Source organism: Hypanus sabinus, chromosome 10, assembly GCF_030144855.1.
Source record: "Hypanus sabinus isolate sHypSab1 chromosome 10, sHypSab1.hap1, whole genome shotgun sequence".
Lineage (NCBI taxonomy): Eukaryota > Metazoa > Chordata > Chondrichthyes > Myliobatiformes > Dasyatidae > Hypanus > Hypanus sabinus.
Window position 1 is genome coordinate 148,133,570 of NC_082715.1, and position 17,614 is coordinate 148,151,183.

Below are 17,614 nucleotides of genomic sequence, written 5' to 3' on the forward strand. Positions count from 1 at the left end.
TGGGTCGAGTGAAGATCACCGAAAGTTGTAATAACTTCATAGTTCCCTTTTATAGAACTATACATGCAAACATAATCAGGATCAGCAATAATATTCAATATGGTTTAACAGTTTGATGACAGCACTGCCCAGCTTTGTAAAAGAAACAAACTAGTGCTATGCATCAGCGGTCTGAATGCACCCAGGGAGCAAACTGCAACTTGACTAGAAAATGTGAAACAAAGTACGATGCGTCAGCTCTTTGAGCCAGTAGGCACTTTACTTACTCTCAATTACATTTTCAGGGCTGCGCAGAATAGATTTATGCACCATAGGGAGCAAGGTGTCCTTAAACTCTTGATGGGACACATGGCGAAGTAGAGGCTGACAGCGTTCCTGCAAAACAGAGCCACCATAGTCTGACCAGTCAGTTCTGTCTGCACTAAATTATTCCTTGAAAGCAATTTCTTCATATTCTACATGGCTGCATTGAAACCACAAAAAGCCTATTAAAGCTCTCAAATAAGTTAAAATAATTAATTCACCCCTATTAATTAAATATGTTAGTAATCACAATGACATTGAACATGAAGTTTGAGATGCTAATTTAACTGAAGAAACTCTGGTCATTTTATTCAGCCTTTTTTGGATGCTATCAAATTTTGAATGTTACCAAATCTTTCCTCACCAGTAGGTATTTTGGAGGTTTTATCTTGCTCAGGAGAACCGTCTTCACATAGAGCTCCAAAATGTTACTCTGCAACACAATCAAAAAAATTCTTAAGACCCTTTTTTTTCCCAGGAGAACCTGATCAGCACATTTGACTGCATCACTGGAACATACCTTCAAATGATGAACATTTGTCACTTCTGCACTGCCTTATTACTAAGTTCAGGAATCTCTTAAGACACTGCAAAACATCTTTGAAAGTATATAATAGTCTTCCAGAGGGGTACAAAAGAGATCTTCTAGACCTATACTGCTGTAGAAAGGCTATAGTCATGTGGTGCAACATGGCTCGATTTTCCTTTAAAGGGTGAAGCATCATTTTACTGAGAGATGCAAACTGAAAAAAGTTAGGAGGACGAATAAGCTTCAAATTAGAGTCAAAATAGTCAGGAATGAAAACAAGTAGAAATATTCATAAAAAAAGATTAGTGAAATTTGTAAACCCTCCCCCAAAAAATTGTTAAGGCCAAGTGCAGCAGACAAGATCAATAACTCCACGATAGGTACAGGTATTAACAATTTATAAAATCAAGCTGGTACCATTAATAAACAGGTAGCAATGATACAACAATACAGTGGCATTTTAAGCCCAATTTCCCTTGCTCCTATACACAGTTTAAGAATAAGGGGTAGGCCATTTAGAACAGAGATGAGGAAAAACTTTTTCATCCAGAGAGTGGTGGATATGTGGAATGCTCTGCCCCAGAAGGCAGTGGAGGCCAAGTCTCTGGATGCATTCAAGAGAGTTAGAGAGATCTCTTATAGATAGCGGGGTCAAGGGATATGGGGAGAGGGCAGGAACGGGGTACTGATTGTGTATGATCAGCCATGATCACAGTGAATGGTGGTGCTGGCTAGAAGGGCCAAATGGCCTACTCCTGCACCTACTGTCTATTGACTATTATAAGCCATGGCTGAAGATAACCTTTCAAATCTCATTTTGCCCAGTCTTCACTGTCAAGGGAGTTTCTAAAATAGAATTACAGTTTTTCCATAAAATCACTCAAGACTAAGACAGAAAGACCTTTTTCACTCCACAAGCTATTTGATTTAATTCCATTTCATCCACTTACTTTTAATTCAAAGCCCTATAACTTTATTCAAGTGTTCTTGAAGTACCAGTGATAGCGGCTGCCAATGGACAATTTCTCTTAATTTGCTTGATTAAAACCTTAACCTTCTCTGCTCCAAGAACAGTCAGACCATAACTACGTCAAGAACTTAACATGATATCTGAAGAGTGACACAAGGAGCTGACATCTGTTGCCAAAGCAGTGATTTAAAGATCGGAAGTAATTCCTCGATTTCAAGGTCTAAAGTTAAGGATCCCAAGTGATTTTGAACTTGCTCTCCCATCTACAGATTCTGAACAAACTCCAGATATGTCTGTCAAGACACTGATCCCTTTAAAATTACAACATTCTGTTACCTTGCCGCTTTTGATTCATTCTTTTAAATTACATCTTCTTCATAGTTTCACCTCTCTCATGCTTCCTGTCTTAGCTATTTTCCTCATCATTGTTTCACATCACATGAAAATAATGAAGTTGACGTATATACCCAATGATGGCCAGAACCCCGAGTCTCTCAGCTGGAGAAGCTGATGGCCAGACGTCTGCAAATTCGAGACTCTTGGAGGCTGTCCTGTGGTTAGAGGACTGTGCATGTGTGTGGATGGGTGTGTGGGAGGGAGGAACGGAGCTTGCTTTGCTGTTGTTTTGTTACTTTGTGGTTCATTTGGTTGTGTTCTGTGTTTTACTTTGCTGAGCACTGTGGGCATGTTGTATGGGCACTGGAACATGTGGCTACACGTCTGCGACACCCCCAGCATATCCTTGAGGGAGTTGTTAAGGCAAATGACACATTTCACTATGTTTCGATGTACATGTGATAAATAAATCTGAATTCTGAATCTTAGAACACAAGAAACAGGAGTAGGCCATCTGGCCTGTCGAGCCTGCTCCTACATTCAATTAGGTCATGGCTGATCTGGCCCTTGACTCATCGTCACCTACCTGTCTTTTCCCCATTACCATTAATTCCCCTACTATGAAAAAATCTATTCAACCTTGTGTTAAGAGTATATTTACTGAGGTAGCCTCCACTGCTTCATTGGACAGGTATGTATATATATTTTTTAAATCTCTTCAGTAAGGCTAGGGTGAGTAAGCTGAGAGGAAGTAGATCCTTAAAACTAAGGTGCAAAGTCAAGTACCTGATGTCGATAAGTCACATACCTTATATTTGTTGATGGTGGCAATGTCTTTTTGGTCCATACAGTACTGAACCAGTAGTCCTAGCATTGCTAGATATAATGGGTTTGGTTCCAGACCCAGAATTGTTGTTAGATATTGCTGTACAAGTTCAGGATTCTGAAAGGCAGTGGATGATGAAGTAAAACACAAGACAATCAAAGCAGACCATCACCCACAAGTAGTATGACATTCAAGGGTGTACCAATGTATTATTCCTAATAAGACTGCGAGACACAAGAGAAGAATTAGACCACTCGGCCCATCGAGTTTGCTCTGTCTTTCCACCATAGTTGATTTATTATCCCTCTCCATCTCATTCTCCCGCCTTCTCCTAACCTTTGATACCTTCACTAACCAAGCCTATCAACCTCCACTTTAAATATACCCAATGACTAGGCCTTCATAGCCATCTGTGGCAATAAATCCCAGACTCCCTACCCTCTGGCTGAAGAAATTACTCTTCATTTCTGTTCTGAAGGGATGTCCTATCCTGAGGCTATGGCCTCTGGTTCTAGATCCCCCATTATAGGAAACATCATCTCCACATCCACTGTATCTCAGCCTTTCAATATTCATCTCAAGAACAGTTTCTATACAAAGCCATGTTTCTTACATTATAAGAAATGTGGCTGTTTGCAACAGAAAATCATTTCACTGCAACTTTCTAAATGAGGCACTCAATCCCTACTGCTATAATGATAGTTTTAGATAAACAGAATTAAAAGATGACAGAAACATTAACATCACCTTCAAATAAGCAAATCTGGTCAGCTTGGGCATACCAAGCAGAGATATGACATCTCAGCAATTGACATCCACAGAATAGCAGCACTGGTGCTATTAGCATTTAGCATAGCTGCTCCTGGATATTTAGTACCATAGACTACAGAGCCAAATAAAAACCTATGCAGAACGTAGCACAAAAACAAGAAAATCTGCAGGTGCTGAAAATCCACGCAACACACACAAAATGCTGGAGGAACTCCATCAGGCCTGATCTTGGCTTGAAATGTTAACTGTTTACTCTTTTCCTGTCGATGCTGCCCAGTCTGCTAAGTTCGTTCAGCATTTTATGTGTGCTGAGTCACATGTCTTTTGTTGTTAATCTCCCCCCACACTTTCTCATCTCTTCTTCTAACCATCCAGCGGCAGCATTCTCTCTACAACTCCACCACCCTCCCACAACAACATCAACTGCAACATCATCAGACGAGGAACATTCCCTGATTTCACAACACAGGGATTTATCTCCTCCTTACCTCTTTCCACAGGAGCCTGAACTTCTTCAGAACTCCATTCACTGTGTGCTTTTTCCCACCACCCAGGACTTGTGGTAAGAGCAGACACTGTACCTCCACCTGTTGGGAAGCACAGTGATTAGACCAATCCAAATGTACTAACTGCAAAAATAGAAATCTCACCATAAAAATCCCCATGAATTTCAAAACTTTGCTTCACAACACAGAATGTTTTTGTTCAGCATATTTCAAAATAAAATCTTTTCACATTTTGGGTACTTCAACTTGGAGAAAGTGACTGTAGATATTGGAAATCCAGAACAAAAATAGAGGATGTTGAGTAGATTGGGCGGTATTAGTGGAAAGAGAAAGAGTCAATATTTCAGGTAAAGGGTTCTCATCAAAATTGCAAAAATGAGAAAACATGTGTTCTAGGTTGTAATGGAGAAGAGGACACAGGGAACAACTGACCAAAGTTACCAACTTATTAACTTCTCTGGGATCTGTGACGAAAGACAGGTAAAGGTTATTTAGCTGAAATTGATAAAATTCAATACAAATTCCTGAGAGTTGCAACTAACTCAAGATTGGTATTGGTGTATTATCACATGTACCAAAATACAGTTGAGGTAGTAAAAAGAAAACATAATGCAGACTATAGTGTTACAACTACAGAGAAAATGTAGTACAAGTAAACAAATAAAAGTACAAATAGGTACACTGAGAGATCAAGACCTTATCTTAAATGTATGTTCAAGAGTCTGATAACAGCTGGCCTTGAGTCTGGTCCTATGCACTTCCAAGTTTTCGTATCTTCTGTCTGATTGGGGAGGAGAGTATAACCATTATGTTAGCTGCTTTCCCAAGGCAGCCAGAAGTGAGAGGAAATGAAGAGAAGCTGGTTTGCATGATGGACGTGGCTGCCCTTGAAACTCTGGTACTGCTCCTCAACCTTACTTTTGGCATTAATGAATCACATTTCAGAAACTAGATGCAGAGAAATCAGTGGTAATAGCATGGAAAATTAAAGTGGCAAGTGATTGATAGCTCAGACTGAACGGAGCTATTCTATACTTGGTGATCAATCTCAACCAACTGTCTTTTCCTCCATTCACTCTCTCCGTAGATGTGAACAAACCTTTGCTTCCATTTGATTCTTTTTTGTCTCTCTCTAATCTGTCTTTAATTGTAGAGTTTGCCATTGTGAAAACTCCAGCACCACCCAAAAGATGAAGTGAACATAATAATAAATTACTATATCCTATTTCAACTTATTCAGGGTTAGCTATTTTGTTACAAGCCGAGGCACCACACTCTCTTAACCTCTATTTCTACTATGAAGTCCTTTATGTGTTAAACCCAATCCATTCCATGTCCCAGTCACTACGCAGAAACAGCACTCATTTCTACTTTGCATCTACTCACCATCTTTATCCACATCTCCATTGCTTGTTTCTCAGGTGCTGTACAGGCTGCCTTGACCAGCAATAGTGTCCAATTAAGAGCAAGGGATGCTGCTGACGCATTGCTCTTGCTGTGATAGAGAGAGGGTTCAGGAGTCAATGACTTTAACTTTTCCATCATCACAATTGCTCAATAGTCCTAACTCCACATATACATACATACACATAGGATCACATCCTTGTTATTTCAAATTCTCTGACTTGCCACTTTGGGTCACTTGACAGATAAAGTTCCTGTTGCCTCCGGTCTGGGAACTCAGCAATAGAGTAATTAAACTGGGAAATAGTACCAGGTTCCATCACCCAAAGACATCAGTTAATTTCCAGTTTCAGTAAAATATGCCAAAGGATCCAAAGAAAGTGTCACCAGAAACAACTGGCCTTTATAGTCCAGCATGCACAAGTACGCTGTCATGATTCCCCTTTTCTTCCTTGCTCCAGTGTCATTCTCCACCCTACATAGCTCTGACCAACTACATAGATGAATCTCCTTTGAAAATGTACGTAAACTCTACTTTTACTCCATTGTAATGAGGCCTAACACAAATCTGAAGAATGTATTCCAGCCTCTTCTGCAGTTTATTCAATATTGAATTCAATAATTTCAGTTAATATGCTTTCCCCATCTGTATCAAAACTGGCCAGTTCTGTCATAACACAGATTCTTCACAAACACTTAGATTTCTGTATTTGTAAATGTCTTGAACTACATTTCAAAGCTCGTGTATCCAGTTGTCTTCTCTCCTGCTAATTGCCTTTATCAACCTAGGATTCATCAGCATCATATCACCACAAAAATCACAATCAGAAACATTCCCTTTCTCCTATACTTCTATCAGTGACCCTTGCTGCAACTTCAAACTGACTTAATTCCTCTCTTACCCTGTTCTGAAAAAGGACCTGACGCCCAACCTGCTCAATATTTCCAGTATTAAGGACAACATAGCTTGTCAGAAATCATGTTTCATGCAAGGACACATATTGAAAGCAATTTAATTTTGTGGAACATGTATCCGCTGACTAAATTTCCTGATACACTCCTATCATTTATACAACTAGTTATGGTCTTATTCAGTGGCAATTAAGGATATTTCATCAATAGTGTCAGTTTCTGTCTCTGTCAGACCCTGAATACATAAACCCTTCAATAATTAAAATAAGCCCTATATGGCTTTATCAGTCCACTTTAAATGTATATGACATTGTCAATTGAGTATTAGATTGAACAGATCACTGAGATGAGTGTGGATGGTACTGGTGTGCAGTCTCTATAATATGGCTCATTTACCATACAACTGTGTAGTTTCTATAATGGCTTGCTTTGTGTAAATTACTGGTACACAGTTTATGCATCACTTGACTAAGTTTACAACATAGAAGTTCAGTTTCTGCATCTTGATCTAGTTTAAAATGTGAGAACGCAGTGGTCAAATTGGCAAAGTAGTTTTTGTATCAATTGCCCCAGAGTACAGTATAAGAGTGCAGTTTCTAACATGTATGCAGAATGAATGCACAGTTCTTCTATCACAAAATTCCCACTTTACTTAGAGCAATGTATGGTAAGGATACATTGTTCCTGTTCACTTGAATTTGTGAAGTGTGTACGTGCAGTTCTGCTATACACAAGTCCATACAGCATGGATACACAGTTTACAGTTCACATAGGTGTCAGCTGCAGCCCCGCAGAAGAGCTGTCCTGCAAGTAACTGTCAGTAAAATGTTTTGGTAAACATAAGCAATTGCATTTCCATCAACATAAATGTGCCACACTCCACATTCAGTGTCTTCAACCTGTGCTGTGTACCTGGGACAGCCATTCTTGCAGGTGATTCCTGTTGACTGCAAACACTGCACTAAGTGTTTTGTCGTTGCCTCAGGATGTCTTTCAACCAGCTGCTGAATAACTGCCCGAAGAGCTCGCTGGGACGTTGCATCCCTGCCAAATGACAACAGATCTTTTGTTTAATACATTAGTACTTCACCTCACTTCAAATGTTTAAACAGCTCATTTAGATGGAAGATTTGTACTTGTACAGGAGAGTCCTCAGCAGCAGCCATGTTTGAGAAATATAAAGTTTCAGTAAATACATAACTGATCTCTGCTATATTCTACACCTTCTCAAATTACATTCCTGGGCCCCACCTTATTTGATGCTGCTAATGGTTCTCTTCCCTAAGCATATGCACCAATTCCCCAATTAAAAATATGCTTAGCATCACCCCTCTTCAAATAAAACCTAAACTCCGTCCTTGCAAACTACAATTTTTTAAACAACTCCCTCTTTAAAAATACTGTCTCCCAAATTCTCGACAGTCTTTCCCATTGTTCATTCATGTAATGAAACAACTCTCACCAAACTCACAAATGACATTTGTTCTGATTGTGACCCACCTTCACATTTCTCAAACTGTCTTCTTTTTACATTATCTTCTTATCACACGTCATCCTGCATCATCGACAGAAGAGGAAGAGGAAATGCTGTTGCACTGTTCCATTCAAAAGCGAAGAATCACAGCCAGATAATCATCTTACCTTGCTCTGTACAATTCACTGGGCACACTTTGCACCTATTTCCCATCACTATTACATCCATTTGTGATACTGAGAAAAATCTCAAGAATCGCAAATATTCAAGAAATTCAGAATATAGCTCACTAATACCTCTCTTGACCCCTTCACTTTCTTAATGACTAACAATGCTCCTCTGACATCAAATAAAGGATGGGATGCCATTGTCTTCCCACTGAATCAAACATCAATTTAACACATTCTTATGCAGAAGTGGTCTGCTTGCCATCTCAGCATGCTTGAGAAAGTGTTTTTAAGGAGATTGGGTGGTTCATGATCACTCAGTAGACCAAAGGGCCTGATCCCATGCTATGTTGCTCTGTGACTGCAAAATGAACTACACTCAACTCTGTAACAGTCAGGCTTATTCCTTGACGCAGATCATCTGCTGCTGAAGCCTTCATCAATGTCTTGTTTATCTCAGAGCTTCATAATTCCAATGCTCTTCAACCAGAGTCACAAATCCACAGAAACTTGTGCTTATACAAACTTCTTATCATATTTTATCCAATCCAGCCATCACCCAAGATTGTACACATTTGTTTTAGTAAGAATGAAATCCTAATTCTTATTCTCAAAACCTTTTCTGAACTTACCTCTCCCCAACTTCAACCCCTACCACAAATTCTTAAAATCTCTGTGCTCCAAGCATGGCATTATGGCAGGGATAAAAACCAATCAGCCATCAAGTGTATGCCAGCTCTATACGGACACTCCAGCCATACCCATTCCTTGATTCTTTCAGCAATGAAATAGTGCAACTGCCCATTTCCAACTTTTAAAACAATGGCTTCTGTACTTGAAGAATCTCTCTAAAATTGCTCTCTGCGGTCAAGCTTTAGATCACCAAACCTTATATCCCTAAGTGTAGCTCACTGAGCAAAAAAACGTTTTTACAAGGTCAAACGATATTTTGCTACTTTGAGTGTACTATATAAATGTACAAGTAGATCCCTTTCAGTCATGCATTGACCCAAGTAAGATGTTCCACGGATCGCATTTGCCATTAGCTAGATTTGATCTTACAAATTCCAGCTTGAGAAGTTTTTTGTGGTAAGTTGCACAAAGTTCAATTGGTAACAAAATGACAAATATAAAGCAGCTGAAACCTAAAGGAACAGGAAAGGCAATTCTGAAAACCTGAGCCTCAACCAGACTGAAGGATTATAAAATCAACAATGGAACCAAGAAGAAAGCATAAACTGAAGTGAAATAAAAAGAGAATATGCCTAAAAAACTCTAGCCAGGCAATATCTGTGGAGTTTCATAGTGATAACCTTTTACTTTAATTGAGGAACTTCAGAGAAAACAAGTTTTTAAATTATGCTTGGAATGGAAGTAGGGGGTGGAGGAAATAATAGATAGGAAAGTCTATGTTGAGACAGGCTGGAGAAATTAAAAGATGAAAAGGAATCACCATCATATCAACCTGATAAGTAAGCTTGCCCAACGATACAAAAAAATCAGCTGGGTTCTAGATAGTGAGAAATTTGCCAAGGGATATAGATATAGATTATTTGGAAATTTGGGCAAAAAGAGGGCTGATAGAGGCAAAATGTTTCATTTTAGGAAGTCAAATGCACTGCAAAAGGAAGGATGTGATGGCTTTGGAGAGGGTACGGAAGACTTTCATCAGAATGTCGCTGTATTGGAAAGTATTAGTTGCAAAAAGAGGATAAACAGACTTGGGATTTTTTTCCGTCTGGAGAGTCACAGTTCAGGGTCAACCTGAGCATGAAGTAAATAAAACTATGACATGCATAGATATAGCAGAGAGTCAGAGTTACTTCCTCTTGGGTGAAAAAGTAAAAAACATTGTAGGACATGATTTCAAATGGGGTGGGAGGGGAGCTTAAAGAACACACAAACACACACACACACTCACTCACTCACTCACTCTTACTTGCTTGGAACTTGCTACCGGGAAAGTAGCAGAAGCAATTTCAACAGCAATGTTAAAGAAGCATTTACACAGACACATGAACTGGAAGGGAATGCAGGGATATAGATTAGATGCAGGCAAATTGGTTAGATGTCTGCATTGTGAACAGTACAGACATGGTGGGATGAATGGTCTTTTCCAGACTGCAGCTTGTTTTCCCCCAAAAGATTTCACAATACATAGGAGCAGAATTAGGCCACTTGGCCCAACGAGACTGCTCCACCACTCTGCCATAGTTGATTCACTATCCCTCTCAAAGCCATTCTCATGCCTTCTCCCTATAGCCTTTGACGAACCTCTGCTTAAAATATATTCAATAACTTGGCCTCCATAGCCATTCTGTAGCAATAAATCCCCAGATTCACCACCTTCTAGCTAAAGAAATTCCTCCCCATCTTCATTCTATCTATTCCGAGGCTGTGCTCTCTCTGGTCCTAGATTCACCCACTATAGAAAACATCCTCTAGTTCTTTCAAGATCCCCCCCAACCACCCCCCCCCCCCGGCACTCATTCTTCTAAACTCCAATGAGTACAGGCCCAGAGCCATCAAACGCTCCTCATAACCATTCTCCTCAACCTTCTCTGGCCCCCCCTCCAATGCCAGCGCAGGTTTTCTTAGATAAGGGCACAATGCTCACAATATTCTAACCAGTGCCTTATAAAGCCTCAGGATCACATCCTTCCTCTTGTATTCTAGTTCTCTTGAAATGAACACTAACATTACATTTGCCTTCCTTACCTCTGATTCAATCCTGCACAAGAATTTCCAAGTCCCTCTGCATCTCTGATTTTTGAATTTTCTCCTGATAAAAAATAACCCATGGCTTCATTCCTTCTACCGTAAGTGCATGACCATTCATTTCCCTACACTATATTCCATCTGCCACTTCTTTGCCCATTTCCCCAATCTGTCCATATCTTTCTGCAAATTCCATTCTTCAGCACTACCTGCCCCTCCACTTTGTTTTGTCTGCAAACTTGGCTACAAAGCCATCAACTCTCATCAAGATTGTTGGCATATGTATAACATCAAAAGAAGCGGTCCCAATTTTCACCCCTGCAGAACACCACTTGTCACTGGTAGCCAACCAGTGTAAGCCCCCTTTATTTTGACTCTTTACCTCCCGCCCATCAGCTAATCTTCTATCCACTCTAGTATCTTTCCTGTAATACCATGGGCTCTTATCTTGTTAAGCAGCCTCATGTGGGGCCCCTCTTCAAAGGCCTTCTGAAAATCCAAGTAAACAACATCCACTAACACTCCTTTATATTTCCTTCCTGTTATTTTCTTAAAGAATTCCAAAAGATTTTTCAGGCAAGATTTCTCAAGGAAACTATGCTGACTTCAGACTAACTTTATCATGTGTCTTCAAGTACCCCAAAGCCTCATCCTTAGTAATGGACTCTTCCCAACCACTGAAGTTAGGAAAACTGGTCTATAATTTCCTGTCTTTTGCCTCCCTCTCTTCTTGAAGAGTGGAGTGACATTTGCAATTTTCCAGTCCTCTGGAACCATTCCAGAATCAAGTGATTCTTGGCAAATCATTACTCATGCCTCTACAATCTCTTCAGCCACCTCTTTCAGAACCCTGGAGCATATTCTATCTGGTCCAGGTGATTTATCCACTTTCAGATCTTTCTGCTTCTACAGCATTTTCCCCCTAGAAATAGCAAATACACTCACTTCTGTCCGACATTCTCGAATTTCTGGCATACTGCTTGTGTCTTCCAGAGTGAAGACCGATGTAAAATACTTAAGTTCGTCTGCCATTTTTTCCCCCCATTACTACCTCTCCAGGGTCATTTTCCAGTGGTCCAATATCCACTCTCACCTTTCTTTTAGTCTCTAAATATCTTTCACAAACTTTTGGTATTCTCTTTGATATTTTTGGCGAGCTTCCCTTCATATCTCATTTTTTCTCTGTTTAAGGTTTTTTTGTTGTCTTCTGTAGGTTTTTAAAAGTTTCCCAATCCTTTAACTTCCCACTAATTTTTGCTTATTATATGCTCTCTCTTTTGCTTTTATGCTGTCTTTGACTTTTCTCGTTACCCACAGTTACCTCGTCCCCCCTTTAGAATACTTTTTCATTGTTGTGATGTATCTATCCTGTGCCTTACAAACTGCCCAGAGAAACTACAACCATCGCTGTTCTGCTGTCATCCCCGTTCGTGACCCCTTTCAATCAGCTTTGGCCAGCTCCTCTTGTCATGCCTCTGAAATTCCCATTACTCAACTGTAGTACTGCACATCTGACTTTATCTTCTCCCTCTCAAACAACAGGATGAATTCTATCATATAATGATCACTGCCTCCCAGGTGTTCCTTCACCTTAAGCTCCCAGCTCATTACACAGCACCCAATCCAAAATAGCTGTTCCCCTGGTGGGCATAACCACAAGCTGCTCTAAAAAGCCATCTTGTAGGCATTCTACAAATTCCCTCTCTTACGATCCGCCACCAACTCAATTTTCCCAATCTAATTGCATATTGATATTCCCCATGATTATCATAACATTGCCTTTATTACATACATGCCTTTTCTATTTCCCATTGAATTTGCTATCCTACATCCTGGCTTCTGTTCATAAGTCTACATATAACTCTCATTAGGGTGTTTTTCCCCTTGCATTTTCTTAACTGGGCCCACAAGGATTCTACGTCTTCCAATTCTATGTCACTTCTTTCTAAGGATTTGATTTAATTTTTTACCAACAGAGCCACCCCACCTCCTCTACCTACCTGCCTGTCCTTTCAATACAAGGTGTACTCTTGGACTTTAAGCTCCCAACTATGATCTTCTTTCAGTTATGACTCAGTGATGCCTATAACTTCATACCTGTCAATCTCCAACTGCACTACAAGATCACCTATCTTATTCTGTACTTGTGTGCATTCAAATATAACAACTACAGTATTCAATACATTTTGATTTTGCCCTCACATTACATTTCACCTCACCCCACTGACTGCAATTTTGCCCTATAATCTGCCTGCCCATCCTCACAGTCTCACACTGCAACTACTTGTATACCAACTATCCCGTTCTCAGTCCTATCACACCAGTTCCCATTCCCCTACCAACTTAGCTTGAACCCTCCCCAACAAATCTGGCAAACCTGCCCACAAGGATATTGGTCCCCCTTGGGTTCAGGTGTAACCCATCCTTCTTATAAATATCAAGCCTTCCTCAGAAAAGATCCCGCTGATCAACAAATTTGAAACTGCCCCTGCACTGTTTCCTCAGCCACTCATTCATCTGTACCAACATCCCATTCCTGACCTGACGTGGCCCTGGGAGCAATCCAGAGATTGAAGGTCCTGTTCTTTTCCCCAACTCCCTACCCTTTCTATCCATGTCACAGTCCTCCATTCTATGAAAATAGGAGCCGAATGAAAGGCATTTGTGGAATTATAAGGCATACCTAGAGAAGTGCATATAAAAGATAAAAAGATTACCAGCAGTTCAAAAACAATGTCTACATACATGGTGGTCTCTTAAAAGCCATCTCGAGCAGGGGTTCCCAACCTGGAGTGCCCGCACCCCCAGGAGGTGCGAGATGGAATTTCAGGGGATGCGACAAACAGTGGCTTGTGTGCTTGAGTGACAAGTCACGAGTCATCACTCAGCTGCCAGTGTGCCTTGAGAAGTGGTAGTAACGTTTGTCCCAAGCACACTCCAGTCTCCCGCTGCCCGAGTCGAGAGACGTAAACTCACTCCAGTCTCCCACTGCCCAAGTCAGCATTGAGGATTCTCATCAGTGTTACCTGGGAGTTACACCTCAGAGTTGAGAAGTCTCATCAATTTACTGTTTACAATTTTTTCTGAATAAATTAGAATCTAATTGCTCAATTTATATTTGCACTTTATGTACTGAGTTAAAAGCTTATTTTTTTTTAAGTTCAATTTCTTCACCCGCAGTATTGTATGTGGTTCAATAATTAGAAATTAGACTACTTCATCTTCAAATGTGGTATTACTTTTGTAGGGGGTGTGAACATTAATCAATCATTTCCTAGGGGTGTGGGGCATAGAAAAGATTGGGAACCACTGATCTAGAGTGACTTGGCATGTCTCTCCATTCAAAGACAATTAGGGATGTACACACGTCAGCCTAGCTAGCAGTAACCAAACAGCAGCGTAGCTGTTAGGACAATGTTTTATAGTACCAGCAACCCGCTTTCAATTTCTGCCGCTGTCTGTAAGGAGTTTGTACATTCTCCCACGACTATGTGGGTTTCCTCTCACAGTTCAAAGACGTGTTGGTTGGTAGGTTAATTGGGCATTGTAAATAGTCCGGTGATTAGGCTCGGGTTAAACTGGGGGGTTCTGGGTGGCACGGCTCAAAGGGCCAGAACAGCCAGAAGGGCCTGTTCTGTGCTGTGTCTCTTTCTTTTCTTTTCCAATCTTTTTATTATTATTAATAATATGAACAAAATACAATTGATATATTAATAAAGGGATTACAATTATACACATTCCCATTGCACATGAAAGAATACATAAGCAATGATTACAGTATAAATGAGTATTCCCAAAACATGGACAATACAGTATATATATGAACAAGGTAAATCTAGATATTTCATAAAATATAATATAAAAAAAACAGAAAGAAAAAATGATATACAAAAATAACTAAACTACTAATCTAATAGCTAATAAAGAAAAAAAAGCAAAAAAAAAGAAAAAGAAAAACTAGAAAAAGAAAAAAAAGGGCTGTTTATAATATCTCACAAGAATATATAATCATCAGTGTCGTCAACTCCGATCCTCTCAACATAAATAAGATTAAAGCTGGAAAAACAAATAGGTTTGGTACAGGGTCATATTACATCATATGAAAATATTGAATAAATGGTCTCCATATCTTTTCAAATTTAATAGATCAAATACATCACTCCTAATTTTTTCTAAATTTAAACATAACATAGTTTGAGAAAACCAATGAAATACAGTGGGAGGATTAATTTCCTTCCAATTCAGCAAAATCGATCTTCTAGCCATTAGAGTGAGAAATGCAATCATTTGACAGGCGGAAGAAGATAAATGAAGTCAGTCCATCATTGGTAAACCAAAAATTGTGGTAATAGGATGGGATTGTAAATCAATGTTCAATACTGCAGAGATAATATCAAAAATATCTTTCCAATATTTTTTCAAAAGCGGACATGACCAAAACATATGAGTTAAAGACGCTGTTTTAGATTGACATCTATCACAAATAGGATTTATATTAGAATAAAAATGAGCTAATTTATCCTTGGACATATGGGCCCTATATACAACCTTAAATTGTATTAATGAATGTTTGGCACATATAGATGATGTATGAACTAATTGAAGAATTCTATCCCAAGTCTCAATAGGAATAATAAGATTAAGCTCTCTTTCCCAATCATTTTTTGTCTTATAAAGGGGCTCTGAACGTATCTTCATAATTATATTATAAAGTTTTGATATAAGCCCTTTTTGAAAAGGGTTTAATTCAAACAAACTCTCCAAAATATCTGAAGACACAAAATTTGGAAATGTAGGAAGTGTAGCGGTGTGCTACACGCAGCGCTAAAATTACGACACGGAGTCGGTAACTGCAGTCGAAGGAAAAAACTTTATTCGAAATCCTCAGCCTCACTTTTAAGCCTCCCTCAACCTGCCCCCCGTAGCGCAGAGGCTCCAAAGCTCTGTGCTCGCAAACCCCCGTAGGCTATCTAATTGTGAGCCGGTTCGGATGTGCCAGGAAATGGGTCGCCACAGAAGTACAGTACTTAAAAAATGCCTAATCTGTAAATATCTAAAAAAAATGAAATCTAGGCAAATTATATTTATTAGATAATTGTTCAAAAGACATGAAACAATTGTCCAAAAATAAATCGGAAAATCTTAGTAATCCCTTAGTTTTCCAAGCCGAATAAGCTTGATCTATAATTGAAGGGTGGAAAAAACAATTAGATACAATAGGAATATTTAAAACGAACTGAGTCAACCCGAAAAATTTCCGAAATTGAAACCATATACGTAAAGTATGTTTAACTATCTGGTTGTCAATTCGTTTCAGCAATTTAGAAAGAGCAAAAGGGAGAGAAGTCCCTAAAATAGAACCCAGAGCATAACCTGGTACCAATTTAATTTCCAAACTCACCCAATGAGGGCTAAAAGATCCATCCCAGTCTTTCAACCAACATAACAAATATCTAATATTAACTGCCCAATAATAAAATCTGAAATTAGGTAATGCTAACCCACCTTCCTTCTTTGCCCTCTGTAAGTATATTTTACCTAACCTGGGATTTTTATTCTGCCATATATATGAGGAAATTTTTGAATCAACATTAGTAAAAAGAAGATTTCGGAATAGAAATTGGTACCGCTTGAAAAATATATAAAAACTTAGGTAAAATAACCATCTTAATAGCATTAATCCTACCTATCAGAGATAAAGATAATGGTGATCACTTAGTAAACAAGCATTTAATCTGATCAATTAAGGGTAGAAAATTAAACCTAAATAAGCCTTTATGGTTTTTTGTGATTTTAATCCCTAAGTAAATAAAAGAGTCATTAACTAATTTAAAAGGTAAATTTCCATAAATTGGGACCCATCTATTCAAAGGAAACAATTCACTCTTATTAAGATTTAACTTATACCCAGAAAACTCACTAAATTGAGCCAATAATGATAGAACTGCTGGAATAGATTTCTCAGGGTTAGAAATGAATAATAATAAATCATCCGCATACAGAGATAACTTATGAATATCTGTCCCCCGATTGATACCCGAAATATCCTGTGATTCTCTGATGGCAATTGCCAAAGGTTCTAAAGCAATATTAAATCATAATGGGCTAAGAGGACAACCCTGTCTAGTGCCCCAAAATAAACGAAAAAAGGGATATCTTTGATTATTAGTAAACACCGAGGCTACTGGAGTGTGATAAATCAGTTTAATCCAGGAAATAAATGTCGGACTAAAATTAAACTTCTCCAACACATTAAATAAGTAAGGCCATTCAACTCTATCAAATGCTTTCTCCGCATCTAATGAAATAACACATTCTGAAGTGCTATGCGAAGGAGTATAAACAATATTGAATAATCTCCTAACATTAAAAAAAGAATAGCGATTTTTATAAAACCGGTTTGATCTTCCGAAATAATATGGGGTAATACCTTCTCCAACCTGGATGCCAGTAACTTGGAAAAGATCTTGGAGTCTACATTCAATAAGGATATTGGTCTATAGGATGCACAGTCAGTAGGGTCTTTATCTTTCTTCAGTATTAAAGAAATGGAAGCTCTATAAAAACATTGTGGCAAATTCCCCAATCTAATTGCTTCTTCAAAAATCCTGCATAACCAAGGAGAAAGAGTAGTGGAAAAACATTTTAAAAATTCTACTGTATACCCATCTGGGCCTGGTGCTTTCCCAGAATTCATT

The 17,614-nt window shown here is 38.9% G+C and overlaps 1 protein-coding gene across 2 annotated transcripts in view; it reads right to left on the minus strand.

The window, feature by feature from the left end:
• gcn1 (GCN1 activator of EIF2AK4) overlaps positions 1 to 17,614 on the minus strand; it is a 278,383-nt gene that overhangs the window by 163,079 nt on the left and 97,690 nt on the right. For both annotated transcript variants that reach the window (XM_059983222.1, XM_059983223.1), the window contains exons 4-9: positions 7,470 to 7,601; positions 5,628 to 5,736; positions 4,224 to 4,322; positions 2,947 to 3,081; positions 668 to 736; positions 267 to 375 (exon numbers count right to left, since the gene is read on the minus strand). In XM_059983222.1, the coding sequence (XP_059839205.1) occupies positions 267 to 375; positions 668 to 736; positions 2,947 to 3,081; positions 4,224 to 4,322; positions 5,628 to 5,736; positions 7,470 to 7,601 (653 nt within the window). The remainder of the gene's footprint in view (positions 1 to 266; positions 376 to 667; positions 737 to 2,946; positions 3,082 to 4,223; positions 4,323 to 5,627; positions 5,737 to 7,469; positions 7,602 to 17,614) is intronic.